This window comes from Falco biarmicus, chromosome Z (assembly GCF_023638135.1).
Source record: "Falco biarmicus isolate bFalBia1 chromosome Z, bFalBia1.pri, whole genome shotgun sequence".
Classification (NCBI taxonomy): Eukaryota; Metazoa; Chordata; class Aves; order Falconiformes; family Falconidae; genus Falco; species Falco biarmicus.
Genome location: NC_079311.1, coordinates 71,268,687 through 71,290,893, shown reverse-complemented (window position 1 = coordinate 71,290,893; position 22,207 = coordinate 71,268,687). Strand labels below are relative to the sequence as shown.

Here is a 22,207-nt window from a genome sequence, read left to right as displayed (position 1 = left end):
AGCACCATACCAGGTTATGGCCTCAACCCCAAGCCCTGCTGCAGGCGCCAGGCCACCTCCCTCACCCCGCTGCCTGGGCGGCCCCTGCCGCCGTCCCAGTTCCCTGCAGCCAGGGCGCGGGGACACCGCAGCCCTGTGGCCAGAGCGCCAGAGGCACAGGCCTTTCGGAGGCACCGCTCCTAGTGCGGTTTCTGGCCAGCTCACGACTGGGAGCCCTGGGAAAGCGTCCGTTTGAGCCAAGCGCCGCGTCTCCGCTCTTCACGGTCCTCTCAGGTCTTTGCCCTGCCTGTCCTCCGCTCCCTCGCTCGGCCACCCCTGCGTCGGCCCCAGGCCCTGCTGCCCCTCCTCGCCCCGGGGCACCGGAGCCGCTCGGGTGCTCGGAGGAGGGGGCAGATGGCGGGCGGGCGCTGCGGGAGGCGGCCCGGCCCGCGCCCTGCCTGTGGGAAGGGGCCGCGCTCCCCGCGGCCGGGGGAAATTCCCGAGGCGCTGCTCACCCGGCCCCCGCCAGCCGGGAGCAGGCACCGCCCTGCCCGGGGAGGGACGGCCGCCCGAGCCCTTGCCGGCACTGACCGGGGGGCCGGCGCGTCCCGCCGCCCGTCTGGCGCGGACCGGGCTTCCCGCGTCCCCGAGGGAGCTGCTCGGCGGGTGCGGGTGAGTTACGCCGGTCTCCCCCTGTCGCGGCAGCCCCTCGTTAGCTCCGTAGCCCCCCTTCCCCTCTCCCTCTCCTCCCGCGGGGGGACCCCGGCCGCCCTCGCTGAGGGGAGCGCAGCCTGCTCCGCTGAGGAAAATCCATCCACCCTTTCCACCCTGGCCCCTTTTCTGAAGCGCTCTGGAGTTTTGATTTTGAGTTTTAGTCCTTCTGGTGCCCGTTAGCCCTCCTCACGCTTTGCCTGCCCTTTAACCCCCGTTTTTCCAGGCATCCCTGGTCACGGCGGGGGGTGCGGGTGGGGGCGGCGCTTCACCCCTCAGGAACTGCCGGTCCCGGCAGCACCATCACTTGCCGTTCAATTTTAAAGCGTTTTATGACACTCCCCCTGCCCCAACCAACCTTCTCTGCTTTCAGGGTGTCACCGCTTTACTGCAGCGTCAAAGCGGCTGATTTGACCCGAGCAAAAATGGCTCGGGTGAGATACATGGTGGGGTGTGGATGCGGCGCCTCCCTGGTGATTAGGTTCAGTTTTAATGTCTCCTGTTCCTACTACTTCCAGAAGGTGTTGACTTGCCCAGAATGGCAAGCCCAGACCTTTAAGTCCAGCATCATACAGAGAAAAAGTGTTGCTTCTGCCTTCTTTTAAGCAGCTGAAATCTGTTGTTTAGTCTCAAAACTGTCGGAGTAAATGAGAAAACATAAATTCCAGTGTGGTTCCTGCTTTTTTTGGAGTTTGGCTATTCTGTTGATGTAAACTTTTTACCTGTCTCTATTCTAAATATTGCATGCCTGGACCAGACCCTACTCCAGCGGAGTAAACCAGATCCTAACAATGTTACAAGCCTGAAGAACATGGTAAAATTATTATTCCTGTTGGTGTGAGTCATACCACCATGTTATATGATTCCTTCCCTACAAAAAGCATTTGCTTTCTGGTAGGGCAGAAGCAGTCTTACACAGCTTGTCAAGCATTTTATGTTTTTAGACCCCATTTTTTCACTGTTTAATTGCTTTTATGTTTGGATTCCAGCCTTCATGGGACCATGAAGTACATAATGTTTTCCTGTTTTGGCAAAACTCTTCAGACAATCAACAGCATGCATCAAAGAGATTTCTGTTTATAAAAAAACAGGAGATAAAGCTATGCCTAAGTGGCCAAATGATTACATGCCTATCAGACCTTGATGATAGAAATTACTTTTTTCCATATGCAGCTTTTAAAACTTGTTGCTCTCTCATTGCATCACAAAGGATTATTAGGAGCTTTCAGTGTCTTATACATGGATGTATTTTGTGTGCTAAGTATAATTAAAACCATCTTTAAAATTATTTGGTAGAAGAAAACCTGAGTACAGGGACTAAAGGAAGGGTTCTTTCACTTTAGAATTTGCTATCTCAGCTATTATTTTTTTTTTTCAGAATTCATAATAGTGCAAATTAAATTTTGTATAAACAGTATGAATTTTATTTTGAAGAGGCATCTATTTAGTTGTAGGATGCTTTGGCAGATGTTACTTTACCGACACTCAATAGGTTTTCAATGGCTTGACACTGTGTTTCCAGTAAAGCTGCCTCAGTTGGATGTCAGCTCTGCACTTCATTTTGCAAGGGATGTACTGGGAATTGCAGGAATCAGGAGAGCAGAAGCACACTTCAGTGCAGAGTCTTTGTACAAACCATTGACTTCAGGCATCCTAGCTCATTTTGGCACTTACCTAGTTATCTGTTTATTTAAGAGGAAAAAAAAACCACCTCTGGAAGACTAACTTGCCTGTGATCTGGCTTACTTTCTAGGTGTGTCTGTCTCTTTGTTGGCTATGGAAAGAAAGGGTTTATTAAGTTTTGGCACTAAACACATCAGTTATGTTAGTGACCTTATACTGCGTGGTATGAACTTGATTTGTGATTCCTATCCTCAGTCTGTCTGTGAAGCAGAGGGAATTAGAACACAGGATGAAAAATATGACATAAATCCAACGTAGTATTGTTACTGCATTTGCCTTGCTGGCAGTCCTCTTCCATGTCGGTTTAGAAAAAATTGTTAGATCAATGGTGTTTATGATTTGGTGTCCTTATCTAATACTGTCCTTAAAATGGATAAAGTTTTCTGGATCCTAGAAGCTGAAAACTTCTTTTCCCAGCCTATGTACAGGCTCTGATTCACTTGAGGATGAGGGTTGTGACTGACAGCTCTTATAAATAAGCAAAGCAAAGGGCACTGAGAAAGGAAAGTTGTACGAAGCGTGATTTGAAATATGTGGCTTTAAGAAGATTGATAGAAAACAGAATGACTCTGCGGTCAGCTATGATTAGACGTTTATAGCAGGGGCTTCCTTTTTTTACACACATGGCTGTTCCTTATACTCCAGCAGTATGTGCCAGCCAATGACTCCTGAATACTATGAGCCTGATCTTGAAAGAGGTTTCAGTTGAATTTTAGTGCTTTAATGCCTTTGAAGAGAGGCTGGACAAAATGTTCATCTTAGGCATGTTTACTAGATGAATAATGAGAAATTTTTTTCCTGTCATCCATGGCATCACAAAAGCATTGGCCTGGGTGAGACTTCAGGGATCATCTGAGCCAGCCTTTTGCTTTGAAGGAGAAATAGTTTACCTGGAGATATATATTTAGACTATTCACAAACTACCTACTGAAGGAGATTTCATCTCTTCCCAAGGTAATTAGCTCCTCTTCTGTCTCCAGCTCTTGAGTGACTGCTCTTGAATTGTCAGGTCTCTGAGCATGCCTGTTGCTGCTGAATTTTATTGCAATTGCCACCAGGTCTCCAAAATGATTCTGTTTTATTGATGTATCTATCAGTACTGATTAATTTCAAGTTAGGCTGGGGAGTCCTGAATCCTTCTGTATCTGTTTTGTCATACCCCGGGTTACATTTTTCCAATGGGAAGGATTAAAAGTAGAGTATACACTCATGAGTTTTAAAAAAAAAAGTGTATCAGTGATCCAGGCTATAGAATGACAAGTCTGCTTTATTTCCCCCATGGATGTTGAATTTTTAGAAATGAGAAGAATACAGTGTAAAATGAAAAATGTGTTGCTCAGCTAACTTCTGTAGCTCTGACAGATTATTTTGTGCCAAATCATCCTCAGTTTATGGCTTAGCATTATCCCCCATTTTATAGAACATTTCACAGTGTATCCCAATAACGAGATTCATCAGAGAAATTAGAACTGTAACTACTGTTGATAATGATGGCAAATAATTAGAGCTTAGGCGAGTGATTGTTTCCTTCTATTTGGCACTTACGAGGCCATATCTAAATTACTATGTCCAGTTTGGGGCTCACAGTGCAAAGACTGACAGACTGGACTGAGTCTAGCGGAGAGACACTGGGAGGCTTGGGAGGCTGAAGCACTTTAGGAGTCACTGAAGGAGCTGAGTTTGCTTAGCCTTGACAAGAGAAAGGTAAGGGCAGCCCTGACTGCAGTCCTATAACTAATGGAAAGTTACTGAGAAGATAAAGCTAAGCTTTTTGCAGAGTTGTACAGCAAAGGGGCAAGAGGGAACAGGTGCAAATTGTAGCAAGGAAAATACAAAGAGAAAAATGATTATATGAACATAAGGAGAATAGAAGAAGTTATTTTATATTAATATAAGGAGAAAATTAATATCTGAATATAAGAAGAATATGAGGAGAAAAAAGACCTTCACAGTGAGGGTGGCAAGCACTGGAACAGGTTGCCCAGAGAAGTTGTAGAATCTCCATCCTTGGAGTTCTTCAAAAGTCAGTTGGGGAAAATCAGTGATTCTGTCATAGACTAGAGAAATTCCATTGCAAAATTGTCTTAAAGACAAAATTAGATAGAAAGGGAAAAGTATTCAAATTACACGTCTGCAGTCCATGTTCAAAGTCACTGGCATGAGAACTTCTTGTTCTTACCTGCAATTCATGGAAACAAAGTACACAGGCATTCCATGTTGAAGCATGGTGACAAGACATGACTTCTCTTAGGCTTAAGAAAAAAGTCTGCAGTGATTCATTCTCAGGTTAAGAACTGTGGCATACTAGTATGGTATTCATAATTCTTCAGATTGGCAAATCTGAGCTAAGCTATTCACCAGAACCATGGTCGTGATTGTCACTTTTCTTGTGGTATTTGATAGTTGCTCACTATTTCTCAGAGGTAGTACTTTGCCTCTTTTAGGATGATGAATTATTTAGATACCTAAAAGCCTTCCTTGGCTTCCTGTCTTCATTCCTTTTGTTGTTCAATTGTTTTCACTTTTGGCAAGGGTGTAGTTAATCTGTTATCATCATGGGTTTTTATAAAATGAAATTGATAATGTATTGTGTACAACTGTTTTGATTCTTTTTTAATCTTTGTGACAGACACAGATTTTTAAATGATGATTTTATAAAATAAATTAATTATTGATAATCTAGAACAAGTGCTTGACATTAGTCAGTAGTAATTACTGTATGTTATTAATTTTTTAGTCATAGGCATAAAGTTTCTGCATAAAGATGATTTAAGTCAAAATATTATATATTAAGGACTGTGTTTCTTTTTGCTCAAATAGCGTTTCATTTATTTAAACTCCCTTCATATTCTCTTTGTTAGAGAATTCCAGAACTTTTCCCATGAAAACTCTTTTATACCTACAATTGCACACATTATCATAATTTATTATACAGTATTAAACTAGATTATTAACATACTGATTAGTGAAAAGCATTGTAGCTTCCAAAATACATTTATATTCAGATGAACTTATAATGCCTTTTAGTAGCATACAGCATTTGTACTATGCATCAGTAAAATTTATCTAGGCTGTGCCATTAGTGGACTGACAATGTAGATGACTGGAGAGAGATAGTTAAATTAGATGCTTATTTCAATAGAATAGTTGAGAATGCCTCTTAAGAACAGAAAATTTCTTCCAAATAGGAAGTAATTTAAATAAATAGTCTGATTTGTCATGACTTCCACAATAATTTCCCACTGTATTTAATGTTGGATTTAAGTGATAGATGACAAATTTTGTGTGTCCGACCCAACAAAGATGTTTAGAAAACCAGGAGTCCTGTGAGGCCAGATTTTTGTCATGTCAAGTCAGGAGTTATGCCACTGAACCTAACTGACCGCCCTTGTGTTAAATTGGTTCTTAAAGCAGAGAGTCAACGCCCTTGGCTTTAAAGGCAGTTTTATTTTCATTTTTTTCTGAAAAAGGGCATGCAAGATTTGACTTTGTTTCTCAATATTAATTTTGTATAAATCTACTAAAGAGTTACCAGAAATGTTAACATAATCTGCCTTGGAAAGACTTCTTGTTGTGTCACTTGCTTGCCACTCACTGCTCCATAACAAAGATTCTGTTGTGTTTATTCCAGACAAAACATAGCAAAATATTTTCCCTTTTAGATATTAAATTTCATCAGATGATAGAACAAAGGCTAAACATAGAAAAACTATAACAAAGCAGATTTCCCCAAGTCAGTTCTTGGAACAGTCTATTAGTTGCATATGAATTAGGCTTACGTTCTCAAAAATATTTAGATTCTTTATTAATGTTGATTTTAGTGTTGTCTGAATACTTTTGAGGATGTTGGTATAATGGCAAGAAGGACTGAAGAAGCCTATACATTAGGCAAAGCCACGTTCACCTTTTAAATATGGGGCCTCCATGTTTATGCTCACAAGGAAAAAGTTGGGGCACACTGCAGCAAGGGTGCTTGTTGTGAGCTTGAGCCCTGGGCTGCAGTGCTGCACCCAGGACTCTTCTACAATTTCTGTGTGACCTTTAGAAACTTTGGGGGAAAAAAAAAAAAAAAAAGTTGAAATACTTTTCTTTTGATCCTTTTGAGAAATTCAGTTTCTCAAAACCATTCAGTCTAAGGCAAGGTCATTAAACTTCAGTGTCTGTAGCTCTAAGGCATTAAATTGGAAATTTTCTGCTAGGAAGAAATTCTGGAGTGAATTCCTGGCTGTTCTGAAATCAGTAAATGTTCTGTCCTTGTGGGGACAGAAGGTCATCTTGGTTATCTGTCCTGCTAAGCAGTTTCAACTTCTATTGTGGATGCAGTGGTAGAAGGCTTTCTTTATCAGTATTCTACACAGCTCCAGAAATGTAAAGCATGGAAATGAAAAGTTAAGGACAGCTGTATCCATTGTCCTGTTCCTGTTGTTTGGACTCCTGTACCCTCTGTGCATGACTGCTTTTAACCGTACTGCTGCTGAATGTTTACCTCTCCCTTCTGCATGGGGGAATTCGCAGCTTATGAGATCTGACATATGATCAGTCCCTTGGGACTGGGCTGTGCAAGTCAAACAGTTTCAGCCTGTCACAACGTGAGTGTAAAAGCTGTAAAATGAATGCTAGATAGAGCTGTGTGGTGTTTGAGATGATGGTCCTTCTAGGAATGGAACTTGCCAAAACTTTGATATGTGTATTTCGACTCCAGTGTAACTAAAGCCCTTCATATAGTTCTTGGATGCTGGCCAAGGGAGAGACCATGCTTGCCAAAGTCTGCTGGATTCATCAGTCAGGCTTACGCTGAAGCAGAAACCACGAGGCCTTATGTACCTTTATACTTTTTTTTCCCCCTTGTTAGGATGGATATCTTGTTATTTGTGCAAGAGGAAAGCCAAAATATATCAGGAGAAACTTTTGTTTTAATATTCCTTAGAAATAAACGGAGGGGAAAGTTTGAAGATATTGTGTCGTTTATTTGTTTAGATTCAACTGATTCTTTTAAGTGTAGTCTATTTTTCCCTATGCTGTGACCAGGTCCTAAAAAAACAAGCAAGTTTTTTCATTCTGTATCTTTCTTTATCCATTCTTCCTCAATTTCTTTTAAGATGCCTGGAGTCTGTGTGGTTGCATTTTTATTTATTTTTTCTGAAATACAGTAATATTACCTGGACTGTTGTCTGGCATGTGTTTCTCCTAAAAGAAAAAAATAAATAGAAATGTCTTCTTTCCCGATAAGTCTTGTGCAGGAAAAGGTGGATGAATGATGACTTACTTCATGGTTCTGGCAGTACTGATCCTCCTGAGGACTTGCCACACCACATATTCACAGCAAGGTAAATGTCTGAACATCTGCTTTTTATTTAGAAGGAAGCAATCTACAACAACTGAAGCTTTGGACATGCTCACTTGTAAGTCTCCTGTGATTAAGCAATCTACATGTGTAATCAAGTTATTCTCTTTTGTAAGGTGATGAAGCGTCTTGTATAATTACCTTTTGTAACCCCATAATGCAAAATGGCCTGTTGAATCCATAACTTGCAATGATGCGAAGCCAGAGTGTGTTTATTTACGTTCCCTTGTCTCAAGTTTTTGATCTGTACTCTTCAAGTACGGATCTTCAAGTAATTTATTTCCTCTTTGACAACTTCTATGCTTTTCTATCTCTTCCCTTCCCTTTGTATTTTTTTGTTTGACTCCTCTATGAAAAAATCAGCGCTTCTGTTGGTTCCTTTTTTGATGATGGCACAGATTTTTGTTTCTTACACTTCACATATATATCCAATACAAAGAAAAAAGCAAATATGCATATTCGAAGGGAATGAAGTTGAATATAGATAACTTTTCGGAAAGGTGTGTGTTTTAAGTACTTAAAAGTACTTAAAAGTACTACTTGCACTCTTGCCACTGGCAATAGCATTGGGCACTACTCCATTAAAAGAAAAAAAAAGAATTAATGTTTTTAATCTACTTTTCTATAACCACCATTAAGAAGGCAGAATTTACCAGACTATAGTCTGCATTATAGAATTTGTATTGCCTGAATTAAGTTGGTGAAGGAGGGAGAGGGGTGTTTTTTTGTATAAATTACTTGTCATCATACTGAAGGGGATAATATATCTATTTCAGACTTTTATGTCTCTTTTCAACCTTGAATTCCTGTGTTCACACTCCATTCACTCAAGGTGCCGGCTGCTCAGTTTTGAGACTATTACCAATGTCCCTAGAGTAGCAAAACTTTGTAATGCAGGCAAGTCTAAACAGTTACTATGTTACAATAATTTGGTCACTTGTTTTCACATGCCGTTGTTCAGGAACAGAATTCGTCTCTGTTGTAATCATAAAGCTATTCATACAGTCTTTGAGTTAGCTTTCAAGTTAAAACAAGCCTTAAGATGCCTTGATTATTTAACTTTGGTAGGAGGGGAAGATTGTAACTGGATGCTACATGTACTTCTGCATATCTAAATTATACTACAGAAGTCTTTAAGTCTCACATTGTAACTCAATGTGGCCTTCAAGATCTTGGATATATCCTTAACTATATTGTTTTTTCTGTTGGTACTGTGTATAAGCCCTGACCGGTGATCTAGACTGTCTTATGCCAGGCTCTGAGGAAAACAAATTTCTGTGAGGTTGGCAGTGATATGTCATCTAACTAAAAGGGGGTAGTGGAGGGACACTGTATGTAGATAGAGGGAAAGCAAAACTAACGAGGCCTTTGGTTTTTTGTCAAGTTAATTAAATGCAGCAGGTGAAAATATTGTCCATGGTGAGAAAAGGGATGAGATTTTAGCTTGGGCAAAAAGTCACATGTAGAGAAGAGAGGCAAGCTCATTGTCAATGTAATAGGCATAGTAGTGACACTTGCAATTAGAATTGGCTAGAGAAGGAGCAGAAAAGAGGATAGGGAAATTCGGAAGATACTCAGGGATTTCTTTTAATGGTGCACCCTGAAAAAGGAAAGGGGTTTCTGCCAACAGGCTGGCTCTTCTTTCAGGTGTGTTTGTTTCCTTTCCCTGAGAGTCTTACTTTGTGCTTGTGAGCTTCATTGAGAGAGTAGCTGGGTCCCTTCCTTTAGGTTTATTTGTGCCGGGCCCATCTGACTCCCCCAGTTGCTTTAGCACTGCAAGAGGAAAACACAAGAATGGCAAGGGCCAGAGCTTTAGGTCAGCCACCTATTTGCATATGTAAAATCAGATCCCCTCAGAGGCTTGGTAAGTGGTGCTTCATGTAAATGAATGATGAATGTAGAGGTGAGGTGCACCGGAAAATTAACAGCTAAGATTATATGCTGGGGAGGAACAACATTACAGTCAATTCCTTAGCATAAGTGGGATTTTAGCAGCCTTTATCTTGTTTTGATGGTGAAGTCTGTAGAATGTTGGGAGATGAAGTGCATCTTGTCATACCTTCCTAAAATAACATAAGATACACTGCTTCCACAGTTAATTTTATGGCTCACTTTGTTGCTTTGGTTGTTCTGGCTCTTTGCCTGGTCAGTCCTTGGCAGTGAAGCCAACAAGATTTCTGTTTTCCAGTAAAACCTAAAATTGCTGCTCCCCTGTCATTTAGGCAAGTGAAATTTATCTACAGGCCTTCCGCTTGGTTTCAGGCATCTACTAGCTGTGATGGGTGCTGGGTTTCCTTATGGTAGTATAAAACTGATAGCCGTTATTTTTCAAAAGCAACTGTCAAGCAGCAGGTATGTTTTTTTTAAGGACCACGTCATAACCATAGCCACAAAAGAAATTTTACTTCTGCACTTGAAACATATTTTTGTTTACCTTACAAAATACACCAATGCTGTCAAATTCTGTTTTAATGGATTTTACACATGTTCATATTTTTTCACTAATTCTGTGTTAAGGCTGCAGTAAAAATTGGTAGAAGGTACATGTGCATATATGTGCATGTATACTTATTTCTCAAAAACTTTTTTAGGATACCACAGTTCTGTTTATGAGACCAAATGTTTGAACCATGAAACCTTGATTTCTCCCTCCAAGTGTATCTGAAGGAACCTATGCCAGTAGTTTCCTCTGGATTGAAAGCATGCGTTTTTCATTTTGCTTTGATTTCGATTACCTTTTAAAATGGAATGGATTAAAATTATAACAACAGAGTTTGTAGATGATTTGCTAAAAGAGAAACAACCATTTCTTTCAGCAGTTTTTTATAAGCTGTTACTAATGGTACCAGATATACATGCCTCCATTTATTCTTTAGTTATAGGCTGGACTTGTATAAACAACTAAGCGGTATCAGTGTCTGTATTCTCATAATTAATAAATAAGCTTATAAAGTATTATTTGCTTCCTTTGAGGGATCAAGGATTGCTATAACTGTTGCTTCTCTTGAGCCTTTCCTTTCCTGCAGTTAATGTAAAGATCTGTACGTAGGGAAATGATTGCACAGAAGTTACAGCAGAGCAGGCACCACAGGATAAGTTGCAAAATAGTTTGGATATCTGATTGCTTCCAGAAGCTTCTATCAAAATGTAGATTCTCAAACTAAATTTCCTGAATGCTTGCATTTCTGCCACTAATAGTCTGTAACAGTGTCAGATAATCATTGGGTCAGTGAGTGAAGCACATCTGGGAGAAATGACTGGACGTGACAGTTTTGTGGGAAGAAGCTGCTGAGGTCTCGATCCATCATGTCCCTGAGGACTGTGGCTGTAGTGGGGCAGGAATGGCCAGAATGAATTCTGTTTTATTAGAATATACAGTTATTTCTGTGATTTCTTTTCTGTGTCCTGGTCAATATAAGCATTCTGATTGTCATTTGTAACAAGCAGAGGCGTCTTGGAAAGCAACCATGACAAAAGAGAAAGCCTGGTTACTTGGCCATTTCAGTTCCCTGGCTTCAGTAACAACCAAATCAAGTTTAGGTTCTTTTTTTGCTCTTTGTTTATTTTTCAGGAATGAGAGAAGATGAAGATCAATGGGCACTGTATTTCATCTCTTCCAAGAGTTAGGTTTTTTTTGGGAGGGGTGACAGAGCAAACATTTAAAAAGAGGGACTACTTCTAAGGTGATCTGTAGTTTTCAGTAAGCTAGCCTTAAGTGGACTTCCCTTTCCTCACACCAAAAGGGATCTCAGCCTGACTTTTAAACTGTATTTTATTCTGGGAATTAACTCCAGACCCACAAAAAGATGGAGCTGCCATTATAACTAGGTGTCTGCTTCCAGCTGTAGAATCCACAGCCCTGACTAAAGTACCTAAGCTCTATGTAGAGCAATCAGGAATGCGCCTAATACTAGACTATCATCTGAGCTAGCTAGTGGAGGGAAACATCCTATTCAAATACTTGACTTGCATTAATTAGTTTAGTGTTAATTAGGTTAGAGAGCAAAATTGAACCTAGATTTTCTGCCCTGATGATGAGAAGGCTTGCTGGGGATTAGGATTTCTTGGGATTCAGTCCCTGTTAATACATTGTTATTTCTCTTCATAAGATTATGAAGGGATGGATCAATATTTCCATAAAGTAGCTAGTAAATTGAGGGCATGAAGAAATGAAGTGGTGCACCCAATGTCAGGGGCAGCTATTGAGTAGAATTGGGAACCTCATTCTAGCCTGCTTTCGCCTTAAGATTAAAGATTATCTTTGCTTTTGACATCAACAGCATGGGTCTTGATCGCTTTTATTTTCTTCCTTCAGAACTGTCTAGTGTGGAACCTGTTTTACATCTAACCATTGTTGTTTCAGATCTGCTTTGTAACAGCTAAACGTTAATATTTTTGTGTTCTTTTTGTGCTCCTAGAATCCATCCTGTTTCCAGTAAAGCACCTTAACATTTCCAAGGATTTGGCTCTTCAGCAACTGCTTGTGGAATGGGATGTTGACAAGTCAGCGCATGATGCTGAGCTGGTGATGTCTTTTGAAATACAAGTCCGTCGAACAGATGAAACCACTACTGTGTGGACAGTAAGTATATGTTTAAAAAAGGTATATTAGTTATTTATGATACAAAGGAAGCTAAAGGAAAATGAAATGTTCAGATGCATATGCAGATAGTTTTGCTGTGTAGGTTTACAATTTACAGCACAGTATTTACAAAACTGTACTAGAAATACGTTCATATTTCATAGGTGCCAGACTTGGTCTAACATTATGCCCAGTTTCTGTGGAAAAAAAAAAAAAAAAAAAAAAAAGTAGGCTCAGATGAAGAAGTAATTTCTATTATGCCTTGCATATCCTTATTGAGGCGTTGTGGTGGGTAGACCTAGGAGATCTGATTTTCAAGACCTCTGTTTCACTTTCACTATGCAGGTTCCCCAAGTGGCCTCCCAGAAACATCCCTTCCATTACTCCTAAAGACAGCCTGTTTTTTTATAGCATGATTACTACCCTTAACTGGGGACTAGTGAACATGAGTCATGTTGCTGCAACTCCTCTCACCTTGTGGAACAAAAGGTCGTCTCAGTGAGGGTGAAGCCGTTTAAGCCCTGTACTTGGCCTTTAGCACCATTATCTTATACCCACCTCTTCCAGTTAAGGAAGAAGTAGTGATGCCTCTTTTGCAGAGTCCCTGTGCTGCTAGTTTTCCTTAACACCTAAACCAGCCAAATTTTCTGAAGAGGTGGAGATTACCAAATCATAGGCTTAGGCCTACTCCTGATGTTTTCTCCGGTTTGTGACTTCAGTGTGAGAGTTTTTGTCTCCAAAGAAAATTTCCTCTCCTTTGGATCTGAGAATCTTTTGGGAATTAATGCATGTTTTAGGGGTGTTATAACCTATTATGAGTCATCTGCTGACTGAACCGTGGAAGAATATGAAATGCACATGTTAAAACTCAGTAAAACTGGCGAACTGCTCTAGCTCATTTAAAGCTGCTATTTGTGAGAAAGTAGGTAAAGCAGAGAAGGGCTTATTTTTCTGAAACCAGAAGTCAATAAAAGAAGATGGGCACTGTTAAGAATCAAAGCTTTCTCAGATCAGCCAAGTTGTTAGTATTTTGTTTCTAAGGCTGTAGAACCACATCTTCCCTGCAGATGAGCTCTATGGAATTCAGAAGATTATGGCTACTTAATACATGGGGTAGGATTTTTAACATCCCATGAGTAGATCTAGCCAAGTCAGAAACTGGGGCCATACAGCTACAAACAAGTAAGTGGGGTTTTTTTTGAGTATCCTTCCAACAAACTCTTATTAACTTGCTGGAAGAAAGAATGAGTTTTTCGAATCCAAGGACATAGTCTTGTCTGTTAACTATAATAAACATGACAAGGGAAATAAACAGGGTATTTGTGATGTCACTACCAGACAGAAATGTATTTGCTTCTGTGTTTTTCTGAAGAATGTGGTCCAGTAAAGAAAGTGAGCCTGCTCATACCAAAGCATGGACAGTCTATCTTCCAAAGCAGTGACTGCATTCCTCAGTGCTATAACTGAGAAATTAAATTGTAAACTGATTGCAGAGTGTTTCTCAGTGGTGATATTATGAAAGTGCAGGTGTTGCTGATGGAAAGCAGTAATAGAGAGCAGTTCTCCAGCTGTCAGTGTGAGCCAAGGGCTCTGGTGCAGCACAGATCTGTATGCTGAGAATCTGGTAAGGTTGCTTGAAGAAGTACTGAAATGTATAGAATCATAGAACCTTTTCGGTTCAAAAAGACCTTTAAGATCATCAAGTCCAGCTGTTAACCCAGGACTGCCAAGTCCACCACTAAACCATGTCTCCAAGCACCACATCTACAAGTTTTTTTAGATAGCTCCAGGGATGGTGACTCAATCACTTCCTTGAGCAGCCTGTTCCAGTGCTTGGCAACCCTTTTGGCGAAGAATTTTTTCCTAATACCCGGTCTAAACCTCCTCTGGTGTAACTTGAGGCTGTTTCCTCTTGTCCTGTCGCTTGTTACCTGGGAGAAGAGACCGACCCCCACTTGCCTGCAACCTCCTGTCAGGCAGTTGTAGAGAGCAGTAAGATCCCCTTTAAGCCTCCTCCTCTCCAGGCTGACCCCCCCCAGTTCCCCCAGCCGCTCCCCACCAGCCTTGTGCCCCAGCCCCGGCACCAGCCCCCTGCCCGTCTCTGGACACGCTGCAGCCCCTCTGCGTCCCCCTGGCAGCGAGGGGCCCAACCTGAACACAGGAGTCGAGGGGCGGCCTCGCCAGTGCCCAGTGCAGGGGGACAGCACTGCCCTGGCCCTGCTGGCCACGCTGTTCCCGGCACCAGCCAGGATGCTGCTGGCCTCCTTGGCCACCTGGGCACACGGGGGGCTCATATTCATGTGTTCTGTTCTAAAATGTATTAATAATTACAGATGATTACTAGAATTTTTTGAGCCATTTTTTCCTGCTTCTTATGGACTGTCATGCCAAGGAAGATTCACACTTGGGTTACATTTTCATCTGTCTGTGTGCCTACATGGTGCCCAAGTTAGTTTGAGTTGCTGTGCCGTGTATTGGTGCAGCTCATTTAGCGCCCGGGTGGGCCTTAGTAGGTACATGCTAAAAGAAATTTGTAGAGTATCTTCTCTTAGAGAGCAGCAGAACATTTAATGTTTTTTGCTGTTTGTCTGAATTTATGTAATTTGATATAAAAATGTTTGCCGAATTACAGAGCATTTAGCTTTCGTGGGTTTTATACTCCATTTCATACTTCAGGCTGTCCTGTTGTCTTCATGGAGCTGTAACAGTTTTGAATATATTTATTTGTGGTTCTTGCATGTGTGTATTGAGGAAATCAGCAGATATTCTCCTACTCTGCCTGTCACTGGTGGTAGTACTGTCCTCAGATGCTGTGCCTTAGACCTTCAGTATCACCTGTGTTAATTCTTACTGGCCAGTGCAAATGCCTGCTGTAATTCAGAGCTAGGGATATGTAACCCAGAGCTTTAGACAAGGTCACCTGCAGGCAGGAGTATCTGTGCATGCTATGACCCATGTAAAGCAGGCACAAATAACCCACTGAGAGTGGTTATTTTCACTTTCATCAGAAGCAGGGTCTGACTCACAACTATGTTGTCAGAATCAAGCAGTCTTGACAGCACCTCAGTCACTCTACCACTGCTAGTACAGATTTGTAAGCAGTTACTTAGCTTCTTAGTTACTTAGTGTGAGATCACGTGTAGCAAGTGATATTTCAGAGGCTCATTTTTCAAAAACATTGTCCTCCTTTGAGCTTTCTCTCTCTCTCACTGCTTTTGATTGACTTCCAAAATGTCTACACATCTCTGTGTTTTCAATACTTTGCCTTACTGGCCTTTGTTTGTAGGAGTTTCATAATGTCACACTTGATAAACCAGGAAAGCCTCTTCGTTGGGTATGGGATTCAGACTTACCTTTGGAGTGTATGTCACACTCAGTGAGAATCAGGAGCAGAACAGAAGCATCAAAAATCTGGAGTCAGTGGAGTCGGTGGGAGACTGTCCTGGGTAAGCACAATAAGGCTTTGCAATATTGATTTTATTTTTTCCAGTACAAAGCTAGATTGTCATTTGCTGCTGAGTGTAACGGTGAAGTCCAGTTCAGAAGAGATGGCATCGAATTAAGAATCCATTTTGAACGCTTTCATGTCTAAGTACTGACAAACTCTTCCCCCCTCCCCCCCCCCCTCCTTTTTTTTTCCCTGGTAATAATAGCAATGTTTCAGCTATTTTTTTAATTTGCAGACTATCTTCCTAAGCTAGTAGACCAAAAGTTTTAGAGCTTTTCTTGCTTGCACATTAAAAACAGTCATACATAGAGTGGCATGGGATCTTGGATAGGCTCTAGTGTAGCTTATCACCAGATTAGATGCAGCCCTGGCCCAAACTAGAGGAGAGGAGAGGAAGCACATAGTTATGGTTACATCGTCTGATGCATGTTTCTTTTGTCTGGGGTTCATAGCTTTCATTAGTAGAAAAGATGAAGAGACAAACAAGACAGCTCCATATGTCACTTCGAATGAACTTCTGTGAATTATATGAGAGTGAATAGGGAGTGAACCCATAATGTAATTAACGATTGCTCAACAAACCACCACCATCCCCCTTTTTTTTTTCCAGACTACACTGTCTTACTAGAGCAGTTTGGTTTGCAGATAATTTAATTTAAACAAACTATGTAACTGCCTTTGAAAATACGACTACAGCGATTTTGTAAAGAAACACTACTCTTGCTGGAGCTGCAATGGCTTTTGGTTGTGGGAGATACCATGGGCTGTAGAAGTATCATAGGTCTGTATACTTGGGTTGTGGCACATAAATTGCTCGTCTTCCTCACCTTATATAATGGGAAATAGGATACAAGGTTCCCTTTCTTTCTCACTAACCTCAATCTTGGAGATCTTGTTTTTTCAATGGAAATTGGATAGGGATCAGAAATACTATTTCTTTGCCACAAACTGATCCTGCATTACAGACCTGATTTAGAGCTCTCTGGAAAGACAGTGACTTTAGGCGTCATCAGATTTTTGGATCAGATTCTTGAGAGTAGAATTTATCTCCAACCTACCCAAAAGTCAGTTAATTCCCCCTGATTTTTGCATTCAGCAAGGAGTCCAACATTGAAAGCCATAGTATCCCCTTACTGATCTGATTCACTCAATGTTGACTTCTCTTAGCTGAGGTCTGCATAAGCTTCAGAACATGTTTTTCTAACCTCCTGCTCATAATCTTCAAAAGCAGGCGTTTTGAATGTAAGCATCAGCCTGTTCATAGGTGCAGGAGGCAGTGTTCATCCGTAAAGGCAGTTGTTGAACACAAACTCTTTGTCTCCTCTTAAGTGAAAGGCAGAAAGATGCATTTTGTCTCTTAGGTAGTTTGTTGGACTTCGTTACATGTTTATGGGTTTAAGAGAAATATAGGTACAGTTAGATGTGAAGTTGATCTCTGTATGGGGAACAATCCTAAATAAAAGTTCATGAATGGCTAATATAACATTAGCAGATTGTTGTGTAAATGCTCAGTTATGTGTTCTGGTTGAAGGCTGCTCCTATAAGCAGATTTTGAAATTGTTTATTATGTATTACTTTGCAGCCCTGGACACTTCAAATAACAGTGAACCACAAATCTTTCCAAATGAAAAAATTGTAGAGGAAGGTTCTGATATCACTCTGTGTTGCATTGGGAGGAAAGGTCAAATCATTAAGGAATTCTTCGTAGTCCCAGCTGTTCATGTTTTCAATCACACAAATGGTCAAGTCAGACTTATCACTGTGAAAAATGTGGCACATCAAGAGATGCCTCACATCAGCGTCTACTGTCAAGATTCTTGCAACGAAGAGCAGTGCTATGATCATGCAGTTTTCTTTGTGGGTAGTAAGTGAATGTTTTATTACAGTTATATTTTCCTGCTGTTTTAAGTCAGGAATGGCTGTAGGGAATGGGAGGGAGAAGAAAAAAGAAGCTTACTGTAAGTTCCTCATTGTCCTGTCATGGAACACATTAAAGAATAGCATTAAATGTGTTCAGATTAATCTCATTAATTGATCCTAGGACAGGTAACTGATTTTTAAATATACCTACCCATTTAGGAGTTCAGCTCATGTGGTAAAATCTCAGCACAGTCCCCCTTTCAAAGGCCAGCAGCAATTTTTACAGACAGAAAACAATACAGATTATATTAATGAATGCATGAATATAACAAAAAATAATAGCATATAGAGGGGTTTGGATTGCAATTAATTTACAGTGTTATCCTGATTTTCTCTGCAGAGTGGTCATTGAGTAAGTATAATTGAAGTAGTATCTGTAGTAAACCAGACTTTACACGTATCCATTATTTCTAGTTTGTTAATACAGTAAAAAGGTTGATGACTTTTGCCTTGACTGCCATGCTGTTGGTGTTTTTTTGGTTATTACCTCTGACAAGAACCACCTGATACACCTAATGATTTTTCCTGCCAAACTCAAGACATGAGAGTAGTAACATGTACTTGGAGCCAGGGAGGAGACACCTATCTTTATGGACGTCATTCAACAAAATACACCTTGTCTGAAGAGTAAGTCTCCTCATTGTTACATTATCTCTGGCTTGTGCTATACGGAACAGTCATGTTCTTTCCTTTTAAATATGTGGAAAAGTTTTTTATCCTTGTTGAAATTATCTGCCTGCCTCTTTCCAGCTCACTGATCAGCTTATTTAACAAAGTTTGAGCAGTGCAGAACCGCCCTGAACTGGATTACCTCTAACAAAGTTGTGGGTCTATCAGCCCAGTTTCTGCTTGATAAACCTTGTTCTAACCATTATTTTGGGTTAATTGAGTATCTTTCAGCAGGTATGAAGACACCCTGCAATCAGGCTATAGATAACTTAGAAGTGTAATATAAGTATTGGGCAACACACACAACAGATAACTAGGAATTAATCAACTGGTAGGCTGACTATGTGTGTTCACGATCCATTGCCACTAATGCTGACTCAAAATGGTGATTCCCTGCTAACCCTCTAGTTAGCCTGATTAGCCTCCCTAGTTCTTTATGATTTTATAACTTTACATGCTGTTGTTTTCCACTTTACATGCTGTTGTTTTCCTTCTTGAGTCCTTTCGCTACTGACAATCCTATCTCAAAAATCCTACTTCTGTCTATAGTTTCTGTACTTTCACTTTTTATAATTTCAGCGCTTTTTTAATATATTTTTTATTTTTTTATTTTTTTTAATCTCTCTGCAGACTTTCTCACAGCTTTATATTAGCAGTTTGAGTCAAGGTTACACAGCTGTGCATATCAGACCTGGCCCTTGGCTCCTTGCTACAGAGGCACCTAAATGGAGAAGAGAGGGGCTTTGCAGCAGGGTCTGCAGAGAAAGGGAAACTCATTAAACAGGACAGATATCTCATCAACACAACAAACTTTCATCAAAAGACCTCAGCAGAAGGCAGGTCATCACTGCATGTACCTTCATGGTCTCTGCATCACTCACTTCCATTAAGATATTATGATGGTGATTTAAAAATGGTAGGTTAGAAGGTGCACTTGAAATTACTGATTCATTTAAAAGCGTAGTGGTAGACGTGTGAATGGCTTAATTCTTGGCAAATAGGTCCCTAGTTTAGAATTTCCATGAGGAAATCACTAAAAGCAACTTAGCTGTATCTTAAAAGGAAAAAGTACTTAGACTTTGAAGAAAATGTTCTTCTAATTGTAAGAATACCTATATTCATTCTGCTTCAGGCTAGGGGACAGTACTGGGTGGCTTCTCATTGTCCCCCTCCGCCTTATTTTGTATGATGCTGTAACGTAGTTGAGCATCAAAAATTTCAGCATCTATGTCAATTGTACATTTTGGAAAAATGTTCTTCTCTCTTTTCCCTCCCTTCCTCACTTCTCTCCCTGCCCCAATAGGTTTTCCAAAAAAAGGGTTCCATGCACAGTAAGTTGTTCTGAGCAGTGCTCCTGTTCTTGGGATATAGGCCAGCAGAGGATCTATAATATCACAGTGACTGCGGAAAACCCACTGGGAAAGAAAACTGCCACGGATGTTTTTGATGTAACTTACAGAAGTAAGGTCTTTTCAATGTCTGTCTTGAAGTTTTTTTTTGTCATGGGCCTTGTTCTCCTTCTGATCTCAATACTTGAGTGTCCCAGTTTAAAGTGTGTAAGTCCTTGATTTTTGTCTTTCCAGTTTTTATTTGTTAGTGGTGCCTGTGCTGTTAGTTATCAGCTGTCTCTTCAGTTTCAGCTTTGCAAAATTTGTGTTAATGGTGGAAAACAGCTTCACTCCAAAGGTCAAATTTGATTGTTGAAATGACCCTTTATTGAAATGAGCCTTTAATGCTTCAAAATCTGCTTCTTTGCTAAAGCTGGCTTATAGTATGTGAAGCAACACGATACAAGGTTATATAATGGGGAGGTGTAAAAAAAAAAGTATTTGTGTAGGTTACTTGGGAATTCAGTCCTTTCTCCAAAATATTATTGCTGATGTTACTGTCTTTCCAAAATAAAATGGAGATGCACATTTTGAAAAGCAGGTAAATAAAATTGCTAGCACCTCTCTCAATGGGATGTGATGCAGATGTAAGCAGCTATTACCAGGAAGAACTGATAGTGCTAATATGGGACAATAATGTCTTCAGTGCTACTGTAAGGGTGGAAGAGTAGTTTATCATCACTGAAATAAAATGGGTTATTCTGTGAGCAATTACTGATGGCTGTGGTTCCTTCTTCCCTATTAGTTCTGTCCTTTATCACAGTGTACCCCAGCTTCAAAACACCTGGGTATTTCCTGCCAGTAGTATTTCCAGTTCTTCTTGTGTCCTCTAGTCCCACCACATCCATCTCAGTGTTCCCAGGGTCCTGTGGCCACCTGTTTATTTAGGCCACCTGTGGTCCTGTTTGAAGAAGCAGGAGGCAACGTGTGCTTTGCTCCGTTCTGAAGCTGACAGACTGATGGGTGAGGAGGCTGGTGGTATAACTGCTGCATTCTGGCAGGGCTTGCTTCCTCAGAGGCATTGATTACAGTTTTGCTAGACACGCTTTTTCATATGACTTGTAGGAACATATGTTAAATGCCTGTCTGTTAAATTTGTCTCAGAAAGGCATGAGAGTTCTAAAAGTTAATTGACTGGGGGTGGAAGAAACAGAGCAGGAAGAAAGTGGAGGAGTAAACTGACACGTAATAAGACAATGCAATATTACAAACTACGTTTTCATGGCAGGCTAAAATAGGTTACATTGAACGTGCTAAGTACATTAAAGCTTTACTACAGTTTTGTTTTTCCAGTTCTAGTGATTGTTACAAGTTAAAGGAATTATATATAATACTTATGATGTTAACCTTTTAAATAGTGATTGCTGTAAAGCTCTTTCTGTTTTCTCTGATCCTGGACATATTTAAGTAGAATTTTCCTTACTTAAAGGATGTCAGCAAGTACAGGAAGACTGAAGTCCATCATTTCCAATTATGCATGAGGTAGCTGGGACCTTCTGTATCAAACACAATCTCCTTTGAGTCTGGAAGTCCTCAAATTGTAATTCCTGGTCTGTGAAGTGTCAGGATAATGGCCAAAGTTGTAAACATACCACTCACTTCCATTACCATGTCTCATTCCTTACAATTGTACTGATAATATGGGAGAGCTGGAGATCTGCTGCCCTTGCTGAATGCTACTTGCATAGTAGTAAAGGATGCCAGAAATCTTTTGGAAGGAGTAGCATTATCTCTGTTTACCAGAGGGTGACTACTGGAAGGAGTCAATGTAAGAGTTGTGAATAAAATTTCTGGTGAAGAGGCTGCATTCTGGGATGTAGAAATGTAGCAGATGTTACTTACAATGCTAGATCCAGGAGCTTCCACCAGAAGGATTAGAGATTTTTACTGGATTTGCAGAAAAAGACTTTACTTTGTTCATGATGTTCTGAAATATTTTCAAGTCACATAAGGGTTTTTTTAACTTATATCACATTTACTTGGTTACTATATTTACATTTTGAAATTAATTTTTACTAATTTATATCTGCTTCTTCTAGACTGGCAGAAAGATTTGTATGTCGTCTTTGCTCTTACTACTAAACTAAAATGCCTTAAAATACTTTTGCATGTACTTTATGTTTTCCAAGAGTTAACTCAGATTTTCCATTGGCAGTTTATCCTGCTGCACCTTTCCAGCTGTGGGAAGAATACACAGATGCGGAAATCACATTATATTGGAAACATCAAATCAAAGGAATTGAACTCTTTTGTCAAACTGAACTGCTCCTACCCAATGGGAAAGTAGAACTGGTATGAAACCTGACTTTCATACACAAAAACATAACAAGTATCTTTTTGACATGAGATTAAAAAATAATTCCACAGCAATATCAATACACTCTAAATCTTGTGAGCATGTGGATGTGTCTATTTTCTTCATTTGTTTGCTCCCAAGCTCTACACTGATGACGTAGTCCATGTGGGCAGCCATTGCTGGCACT

The 22,207-nt window shown here is 40.4% G+C and overlaps 1 protein-coding gene across 5 annotated transcripts in view; it reads left to right on the top strand.

The window, feature by feature from the left end:
• Nucleotides 1-496: 496 nt before the first annotated feature.
• The window catches only part of OSMR (oncostatin M receptor), a 35,315-nt gene continuing 13,604 nt past the window's right edge, over nucleotides 497-22,207 (top strand). For 2 of the 5 annotated variants that reach the window (XM_056323728.1, XM_056323725.1), the window contains exons 1-8: nucleotides 498-651; nucleotides 7,604-7,700; nucleotides 12,136-12,299; nucleotides 15,586-15,745; nucleotides 17,330-17,611; nucleotides 18,165-18,294; nucleotides 19,640-19,797; nucleotides 21,880-22,016. In XM_056323728.1, the coding sequence (XP_056179703.1) occupies nucleotides 7,628-7,700; nucleotides 12,136-12,299; nucleotides 15,586-15,745; nucleotides 17,330-17,611; nucleotides 18,165-18,294; nucleotides 19,640-19,797; nucleotides 21,880-22,016 (1,104 nt within the window). In that variant the 5' untranslated portion in view covers nucleotides 498-651; nucleotides 7,604-7,627. Of the gene's footprint in view, nucleotides 652-3,195; nucleotides 3,328-3,828; nucleotides 4,078-7,603; nucleotides 7,701-12,135; nucleotides 12,300-15,585; nucleotides 15,746-17,329; nucleotides 17,612-18,164; nucleotides 18,295-19,639; nucleotides 19,798-21,879; nucleotides 22,017-22,207 lie in introns of those variants that run through there. The other 3 variants (XM_056323726.1, XM_056323729.1, XM_056323727.1) reach the window with 3 other exon arrangements.